The 9,553-nt window shown below is 54.8% G+C and overlaps 1 protein-coding gene across 3 annotated transcripts in view; it reads left to right on the plus strand.

The window, feature by feature from the left end:
• Positions 1–9,553, plus strand: part of Lrsam1 (leucine rich repeat and sterile alpha motif containing 1) — a 30,982-nt gene that overhangs the window by 5,187 nt on the left and 16,242 nt on the right. For all 3 annotated transcript variants that reach the window (XM_010613589.2, XM_010613591.2, XM_033758961.1), the window contains exons 7-13: positions 1,367–1,435; positions 3,283–3,367; positions 3,840–3,961; positions 6,196–6,286; positions 8,328–8,458; positions 9,253–9,282; positions 9,376–9,498. In XM_010613589.2, the coding sequence (XP_010611891.1) occupies positions 1,367–1,435; positions 3,283–3,367; positions 3,840–3,961; positions 6,196–6,286; positions 8,328–8,458; positions 9,253–9,282; positions 9,376–9,498 (651 nt within the window). The remainder of the gene's footprint in view (positions 1–1,366; positions 1,436–3,282; positions 3,368–3,839; positions 3,962–6,195; positions 6,287–8,327; positions 8,459–9,252; positions 9,283–9,375; positions 9,499–9,553) is intronic.

The raw sequence follows: 9,553 nt of genomic DNA on the forward strand, positions 1-9,553 counted from the left end.
ATATATATATATATATATATTCTGTGCCTTGTGTGCTCATTTTCATTGTTTAAAAAAATACTAGAAAATGGCTAGACCTGTAATCCTATCCTCAAGGAGGCTGAGGCAGGAGGGTCACAAACAAGTTTAAATTCAGCCTGGACAACTTAGGAAGATCTTGTCTAAAAATAAAAAGTAAAAAAGAGCTGGAGATGTAGCTCAGTGCAGAGGTACTGGATTCAATCCCAGTACTGAAAAAAAATTGTGTTCTTTTTGGCTTTTTGAGACGGGGTCTCACTATGTAGTTCAGGCTGGCCCTAAACTCACTGTGTACCCCAGGCTGGCTTCAAACTCACAGCAATCCTACTGCCTCGGCCTTCCAAGAGCTGAGATTACTGAAGTGAGCCACCATACCCAGCCTGAAAAGCATTTTTTAAATATAGTTAAGCAAAGAAAAAGGGAGGTGGGTTGCTATTCTGTCATAGAGCATTTGCCTAACCTGAGCAAGGCCCTGGCTTTGAGTCCCAGAGCAGCAAAAAGGAAAGGTGGGGGGGCATATATTTCATACTCTGGGGAATCACTGTCAGTATTTTATCAAACATTTTGTGGGGTTTTTTCTGATGCAAATATATACTAAAACTATAGGATGTTTTTCTTTTTCTTTGGAGACAGGATCTCTCACTGCAGTCCAGGATGGCCTTGAACTCGCCATGTAGCCCAGGATGGCCTCTGATTCCTTGCAATCCTCCTGCCTCAGTGTCCTGAATGCTAGGATTATAGGCTTGTCCCACCTCACTGGGCCTGTTTTGTTTTTCAATATTTGGGTTTTCAGCGGGTTCTGTTTTTGTTTTTGTTTTTTGTTTTGTACTGAGGATCGAACTCTGGACCTTGTGCTTGCCAGGCAAGCACAATGCCACTAAATTCCTGGCCTTGTTTTGTTTTGGTTTCTTTGGTGCTGGGGATCGAACTCAGGACTTTGTACTTGCAAAGCAGGTGGTTGAACTATTGAGCTAAATTCCCAACCCTTGTTTTGCTTTTTGAGACAGGGTCTTACTATGTAGTTCAGGCTGGCCTTGAACTCACTCTGTAGCCCAGGCTGGCCTCCAACTTGCAGAGATCTTCCTGCCTCAGCCTCTTGAATGCTGGGATTACAGCTGAATACCACCACACTTGGCTTATGTTTCTTTTTAGTATATGGACAGTTTTATAACACTTTTGTTTAACAGTGAAAAATAAATATTTGATAAAAGAAAGAAATGGTGTAATAGTCTGGAAAAGAAAATGAGGTGGGAATGAGAAACATTTAGAGAGAGAGGAAGGGGTGGGCACAGGCTGGCATGAAGCAGCCGGTCACCTCCTGCTGGATGACGATGTCTTCCTCCTGCAGGTCCTGGATCTGCATGACAATCAGCTGACAGCCCTCCCTGAGGACCTGGGGCAGCTGACCACCCTGCAGGTGAGGTGACGGGACAGGAGCGCCCTCTCCCGGTGGATTCGGGCTCTGCTCCCCCCTCCCACTGCGATGGCTCTCTGTTCTTTGCTCCCTGTTGGCAGCAGCTCTGTATTGGTGATGTGCCCGTTTTGTGCCAGCCTTGAGCTAAGCCTGGCCTGGCACGACTTTGTAGGTACCCTGCAGTCACCCTGCAAAGCCGGTATTAGTGTTGCGCCCATTTTACAGGAAAGGAGAGGCTCCTGTAGCCCTTAGATAAAAAAGCTACTTCCCAGGGCTGGGGATTTAGCTCAGTGGTTCTGCCGCCTGCCTCACAAGTGCAAGATCCTGAGTTCAAGTTCCGGTAACAGAAAAAAAAAGAGCTACTTCCCTCACCAGGACCAAAAAAAGCCTGCATGGTAGCGCACACCTATAATCTCAGCTCTGGGCAGGCTGAAGCAGGAAGATCACTGCAAGTTCAGGCCAGCCTGGGCTGCATAGCAAGTTCAGGTCATCCTGAACTATGTAGCAAGGCCCTGTCTCAAAAAAACAAACAAACAACAAAAAAAGCCACTAGGACCCAGAAGGCCCCCATACACAGTCGTGTGGTTGGAGTATTAGCTTTGCAGGCACCAGGCCCTGGAAAGGAAAAAAAGCACCAGAAAGAAAGAAAAAAAAAAAAAGACCTCATATGATGGATCTGGGCCACCTCCTCTGTCCCTGGCCCAGCAAGGCCTCTCCTCTTCGCAGCCCTCCCTTCTGCTAGGGTGGCATCCTGGGGCTGTTTGTGGGACTCATCCTTCATCCACTGAGCCCGGCTGTCCCTGCAGATCCTCTCTGTCTTCCCCAAGTGGATTCCCACGTGTCTCTGCCTCTACCTTGCTTATTTCCTAAGAGCACTAATTGCAGTCTATAGTTAGTAATGGGGGAGGGGGTGAAACAGGGTCTCACTTTGTAATCAAAACGGGCCTTGAACTCACTATGTAGCCCAGGCTGGCCTTGAGCTTGCAGCAGTTTTCCTGCCTCAGCCTCCCGACTGCTGGGATTATAGGCGTGTGTCAGCGCACCCAGAGATGCTATCACATTGTACAGAAAACCAAGGTCCAGAGAGATGGCCGTCACTTGCCCAAGGTCACACAGAGGGCAGAACAGTAGTGATTGTCCCCACTTGGAGTCACATACACCCCTCAGTGTAGGATCTCAGGGGGTGCTGTAAACATATGTGTATGTTTCTAGCATTGCTACCTTTGCTGTTTTGTAACTTGTGGATATCTGACAATAAATGAGCCATCCTTTGGTTCATCAAATATTTACCTGCCATTATGTTTAATGGCCACTTAGCTTCCCTTTATATAATTTTTTTTCTCAGGCAGCACCACTGAGAATATGTCCATTTTTAATGGCTGCTCGGTGTGGCTTCCTGCTGGCTTTTGCAGTCCCGCATCCCAGAGGGACTGTGACCTTGGGGCTCCTTGAGCGTGAACCGGAGCTGACTGCGCTGCCTGCTCAGCCCCCGGCTCTGCTGGCCCCTTCTTCCTCTTCACGGCTCAAATAGGGTCATAACAATAACATACCTTCCTCCACTCCTATAATCCCAGCCCTCTGGGAGGCTGAGGCAGGAGGATCACAAGTTTGAGCCCAGCCTGGAAACTTTAGGGAGCTAGTGATACCCTGTCTCAGAATAAAACACAAAAAGGGCGGGGAATGTAGCCCAATGCAAAGGCCCTGGGTTTGAACCCCTATCTGTCCCTTCCTGGCAGAGCTGGCGGGAGGAAGAAAAGCCATTGTGTGGCACTTAGCCCAGGGCAGTGGGAGGGAGTGGCGGAGTCGGTGCTGTCTGTGTATGGCCCTCGCTGCTTCCTGCTCTTTCCTAGGTGTTGAATGTGGAAAGAAATCTACTGACACATCTCCCCCGCTCCATTGGGAACCTGGCCCAACTCCAGACCCTCAATGTGAAAGGTAGGCGGCCAGGAAGCCCTGTCCTGTGACCCTGGTGAGCTCTGCCCCGACCGGGCCCCATCCACAGGGGCCTTCCTGGGCGCCATCAGGCATGAGGGTGACCCTGGAACTACGTCCCTCTGTCTCCGTGGTAAACAGGGTTCCTGGGACCCCTTGGAGGGGAGGGCATTGCCGGTCACAGCTGGGCCGAGACTCGGTCACAGTGGAGCCCTGTGGCCCCCTGAGAGACGTCACACGGTGACTGGCACTGCACACTTAATGTGAGGCCAGCAGGGGGCGCAGAGGCAGAGGGCCCCAGGGTGGACCCCAGGTTACACATGAAACTGGGGCCCTGGAGGCCAAGTCAGTTGTCCAAAGTCACCCAGCAGCAGCTGCCTACCCGCAGAGCCCCACCCACCCCCGAGTCCTGAAGCTGGCGGACAGGAAGCGGGGCCAGGTTTGGGGGGCTGAGCTCTGCCGCGGGTCTCTCCAGACAACAAGCTGAAGGAGCTGCCAGACACCCTGGGGGAGCTCCTAAGCCTGCGAACCCTCGACATCAGTGAGAACGGAGTTCAGAGGCTGCCGCAGACGCTGGCTCACATCCGGACGCTGGAGGTCAGTGGAGCCGTTCTCCCCTGGTTCTTCTGGTGCACCCCCCACCCCCCAGGGTGCCCAGTCCCAGGGCCCCGAGGTGCGGTGCTTAGGAGCTCAAGGAGAGACCAGTGTGTGACCACGTACAGCAGTGTCACTCTGGCTGCCGCAGGGGTGGAGCTTGATGCAAGTTGTGGGTTCGGGCATGGTGGCACGAACCCATCGTCCCAGCACTTGGGAGGCCGAGGCAGGAGGATTGCTGAATTCAAGGCCAGCCTGGGCTACATAATGAGACCCTGTCTCAAAACACAGCCACACAAAAGAAAAAAGAGAAAGAGCAGGACACCAATCATACTGTATTAGGGCCTAGCCTGTCTCCAAACACAGTCACATCCTGAGATACGGGGTTAGGACTTTCGCACATGAATTTAGGGAGGGGCACAGCCCATATCAGACGCTGACACAGCACAGACCCCTCGGGGACCACGGGCTGTCCCAACCATGGCAAGACTCTCCAAGGCCAGGCACGTGAGCCGTGTTAACTCTCAGTCTTCCCCCAAGTCCTCTGAGGCGATACTGTTGTGCCACTCTGTGGATGGAGAAACTGAGGCACAGGCAGTTTATGGAGCCTTCACAAAGGCCGAAAGTTAGTGAGAGATGGGCTGTGGAGAAGTCCGTCTGGGCCCCGCGCCCATACCCTTCACCCTTAAACCTCGGCGTCCTGGTGTCGACAGCGGTCTGGCCCAGGGTTCCAGAGCCTCGGTGAGAGTGGTTTCATCTCACAGCCAGACTGCCGGGGACGTGGCCAACCTCAGAGCGCACATGACCAAGGGAGGCCACACCAGGCTGGCACGGTGCATTCCCTGTGCCGTCCACAAGAGGTCATGTGGGGACAGGGATGTTCGGTGACTGCTATCCAAGTTGGTGGCCACAATGGCAGCTTCTTCTAGTGCTTGCAATGTGGCCAATGTGAGCAAGGAACTAAGCGGTTTTATTGAGTTTTAGTTCATCTGTAGTTGAACAGCCATAGCTATGTTGGACAGCATGGCTCACAGCACACAGTCCTAAATCTTTTTTTGATTTTTGAGACAAAGTCTTGGTCTGTAACTCAGGCTGGACCCAAGCCCGCTGTGCACCCAAGTCTGGCCTCAAACTCAAAGCAATCCTCCTGCCTCAGCCTTCTGAGTGCTAGGATTACAGGCGTGCGCCACTGCACCCGACCATACTTCCTATCCCTCAGATGTTTAGTAGGTGCTGTGCTCTGGGGCCGGGGTGTGGCTCAGAGGTACAGAGCATATGCAATCCTAGTGCTACAAAAAGTCCGGGTGGCTGTTACTCATTTCAAACCCATGAATCATAGCGATCCTCCTGCCTCAGCCTCCTGAGTGCTGAGATTACAGGCGTGCACCACCACTCCCAGCAGCAGCTCCTTTTAGTGAGGCCAGACTCTGTGTGTGATGGAAGGGCCTGACTGAGGAAAGCTGTTCACATCACGGCAGCCGGGAAGCAGAGGGAGAACAGAAGAGCCGGGAGGGAGATGCGCCCTTCCGGGCCGCCCCTCAGTGACCACTGCTAACCACGCCCCCAACAGCGCACTCAGCTAGAGATTCAGCTAGAGATTTTCCTACTGCACCCTCACGGTCCAATCACCTAGAAGCGCACCTCTGAAATCAGGCATGGTGGTTCACACCTGTAATGCTGGCATTTTGGAGGCTGAGGCAGGAGGATCACTGTGAGTCCAAGAACAGCCTAAACTACATAGTGAGGCCCTGTCTCAAAAAAAAAAACCCCACCTCTGAACATGTGAGGCCCTAAGGGATACCCCAGATCTAAGCCGTGACACCTGTCCAAGGACGCGGAGCCGGGACCGTGCTGGGCCGGGATTTGGATGTGATTAGAGCCGCAGTGTCCGTCACCCTTGTATGGAAAGAGTTTGTCCTCTGTACTGGCCTATGGACCACCAACCACCCACGGCCACCCAGCACTTGAGAGGTCGCCAGGGCCACCAAACCGAGGTCGTTGGAACTCAGTAACGCGCACCCGCCTGGTTCACCGCCTTCGATGTGGCTTCCTGGCCCAGCTCCCTGGCAGGTGCGCATTCACCTCCGAATGGTTTCTTTCTGCTGACAGCCGCAATCAGGTCCCGCCACACTCCTGTAACTTTGTGTCACCCACTTGCAACATCCTGGCCCGGTCAGGCAGCTTCTGCTCGCGTCACCCGTGTCGTGACCCGCGTGGTAACGGGGCTGTGTCCACAGGCGCTGAGCCTCGATGCCTCGACCATAGTCTTCCCGCCGCAGGAGGTGTGTGGCGCCGGCACCGCGGCCATCCAGCGGTTCCTCTGCAGAGGTAAAGGTGGCCGGGGAATCACACGGGCAACAGAGTCACAGACAGGGCGCAGGAGGGGACGGGAGAACCAGTGGGCACGGGCGGCCACTGGGGTCGTCCAGGGGGCAGACAGTGTCCGTTAGGGGCCCTGCCCCCGTGGCACCCTCGGCACCTACCCGAGACTCACATTGGTCCTCTGCGTTAGGGCCAAGGCGCCGCTGCAAAGAGGAGCGGAAGTGGACAGTTGCTCTAACCCGTAGCTGACTCTGAGCAGGTCCTCAGCTCGGGACAGAGCGCTTGCCGAGCATGTGGGAGGCCCTGGGTCCCATCGCCAAAGAACGAATGAATTTTAAAAACAAACCCTAACCTCTTCCTTAAACGGGAGATAGTGGCCCTCACCATCAGACGGACGAGTGAGATTTAATTAAAATGAGAACTCCCCAGCCGCTGAAGATGCCACTTAGGGACAGAAAGGGTGTGTACGGGACACACACGCTGACAAGAGGCTGCACTGGAGCTTGGCACGAGAGAATGTCCCGATGGCCCCCAGCGTCTGAAAAGGTGCTGCACGCCACTTTAATCAACAGGAAAAGACTAAACTGCAAAGCCAGGCGTGGGGCGCATGCCTGTAATCTCAGGAGGCTGAGGCAGGAGGATCGCTGGGAGTTCCAGGCCAGCCTGGGCTACATAGTGAGTTCTAAACCAGCCTGAATACATATAAGATCCTGCCCCTCTCCCAAAACAACCCCCAAAGGGTTACTTATACATACCTGACTAAAATGGCCAAAACTGAGCTATCAATACCAAGAATTAGCAAAGCAGAGGAAGCAGCAGGAATGTCAGAGGCCCAGCTTTTGATAGGCCACGCAGGAGGCTGAGGCAGGAGGCTCCCTTGAGCCCAGGAGTTTGGAACCAACATGGGCAACACAGAAAGACTCCGTCTCAGAAAATAAAACTCACTGATACTCTGCTTGAGCTGAATGTTCAAACGCCCTATGAAACCTCAGGTCCATGCCTCACCATATGTTCAGCTGGAAGGTGTATGGCTGTAAGGACCCCTGTTCCCATTCCCCTGAGGGATATCTGTGAGGACAGCCTGGCTAACTTGGAAGGCTGAGGCAGGAGTATTGCCACACAGTCAAGGCCAGCCTGGGCTACAAAGTGAGACCCTGTCACAAAAAGGCACACACACACAAATAACAGAGACTGCTAGTCTGGGGTGTGGGCGTGACTCGGTGGTTAGCACTTGCCATGACGTCTGAGGCCCTGGACTGCACACACAGAGAGATAGTAAAATAAAGTCAGTTGGGCTGGGGATGTAGCTCAGTGGTGCAGCCGCCTGCCTCGCAAGCACAAGGGCCTGAGTTCGATCCCCAGTACCAAAAAAAAATTTAAAAAGCAGTAAAGTCAGTTAACCTGATAAACAGCAAGGCCTATTATTATTTTAACGCCATTTACCTGGGTATTTTAGTATTTTCCCATTTCAATATTTCTTATAAACTGCCTATTTGTATCCTTCCAAAGGGTGGGGCAGGTGACCTCCATCAAACTGTGAACCTTGTTTTCCTGAATGCCGTCACCCAAGTTAAAACAGCAACCATCTGAAGAAGATCGTTAGAAAACATAGCATAGACCCAAGGTTGCTTGCCACAAATATATAAAGAATGCCCACGAATCAGTACTGAAATCACACTGCCGTAGAAAACATACAAGGCGTGACCCGTTCATGGTGCCGGGAGGAGACGGCCAGGGCCAGGGCCAGCAGCCCGGTCCAGGCCTCGCACACACGGGAAGCTGTGAGGACCGCGGGGTCCCAGACCCAAGCCTCTCTGCTAATCCCTGGCCTTTGCTGCTGTGTCGTCCTCGGTCGGATCAAGGAGGCCGAGCCTGAGCGCTCGCGGTACCCAGGCCCAGGAGGGGACAGCGGCCCACAGAGGCCCGGTGTGGGAAGGACCAGAGCAGTGGCCAAGTGCGAAGGGGAGAAGGAGGGGAGCGAGGGCGGCACCTGGGGAGCTCTGGGTCCCTCCCGGCCACCGTGTGTCCCGTGTCCTGCATCCTGCAGAGTCGGGGCTGGAATATTACCCCCCTTCTCAGTACCTGCTGCCGGTACTGGAGCAAGATGGAGCCAACTGCGCCCAGGACAGCCCTGACGGACCGGCAGACAGATTCTCCAGGGAGGAGACAGAGTGGCAGGTAAGGCGAGCCTGGGTGTCCGTCTGTCCATCCGTCTTGTGTGTGTCGGGGCCACGGCCCCCAGATTCCTCCACCGTTAGGCGGCTGGCATGGCTTCCCAGGCCTCGCCCGGCAGCCCCTCGCCCACTGTGTCACTGGCAGAGCCGCTGTCGGGAGCGCTCCCCCTCCGGCCTCTGTGACCGCTTCTCAGAGCGCAGGCTCCGTCTTCCGTAGTGCTGAACACAGTGCTGCATCTAGCGGATTACGGGGTGGATCACTCCGATCCAGATCTGTGGGTGCCTGCACGGCTGCCTGTGCCCCCTCTGTGCCCTCGCGCCCGTAGCTCACCACGCAGGGGCCTCTGACCGCCAGGTACGGGAGAGGGCGTCACAGGGCCTGTGGGCTCAGCTTTTTGTCTTTCAGTGAGTCCTCTTGTTTGTTTTGTTTTGTTTGAGACAGGGTCTCACTATGTAGTTGAGACTGACCTGGAACTCACTATGTAGCCCAGGCTGGCTTTGAACTCACAGTGACCCTCCTGCCTCAGCCTCCCGAGCACTGGGATTACACTTGCTCCACCATGCCGGGCTTCTTGGTTTTGTTTTCAGAGCCCCAGGCCTGCCCAGTGCCAGCTCCCAGAACAGTCTTGGTGCGCTCCTCCCCAGTACCCAGCAATGTGTCCTCACCCTGGGGTCCCCTGCCCCCCCCGGGGGCCTTTGACCCGGGCTCGGTTCTGTTGCAGCAGTCAGGGGCGTGGCACGTGTGACCCTAAGAACCACACTGTCCCATTCCCTGACTGCCCTCTCTTCTCCCCCCAGAACAGGTTTTCCGACTTTGAGAAGCGGAAGGTAAGAAAGCGCCTCCCCACCCCAACCGCTGCCCCTGTGTCCTGGCGCCCATGGGGACCCTGGGTCACCAGGGCCTCTGTCCCCGTCTCCCAGGAGCAGAAGATGCTGGAGAAACTGGAGTTCGAGCGGCGCCTGGAGCTGGGACAGCGCGAGCACGCCCAGCTGCTGCGTCAGAGCAACAGCCAGAAGGACGAGGTCCTGCAGACGCTGCGGGAGGTGCGCACAGCCCAGGGGCAGCAGGGGCAGCGGGAAGGGACAGCCAGGCCGCCCT

Source organism: Fukomys damarensis, unplaced genomic scaffold (assembly GCF_012274545.1).
Source record: "Fukomys damarensis isolate Sample0158 unplaced genomic scaffold, DMR_v1.0_HiC HiC_scaffold_36, whole genome shotgun sequence".
NCBI lineage: Eukaryota > Metazoa > Chordata > Mammalia > Rodentia > Bathyergidae > Fukomys > Fukomys damarensis.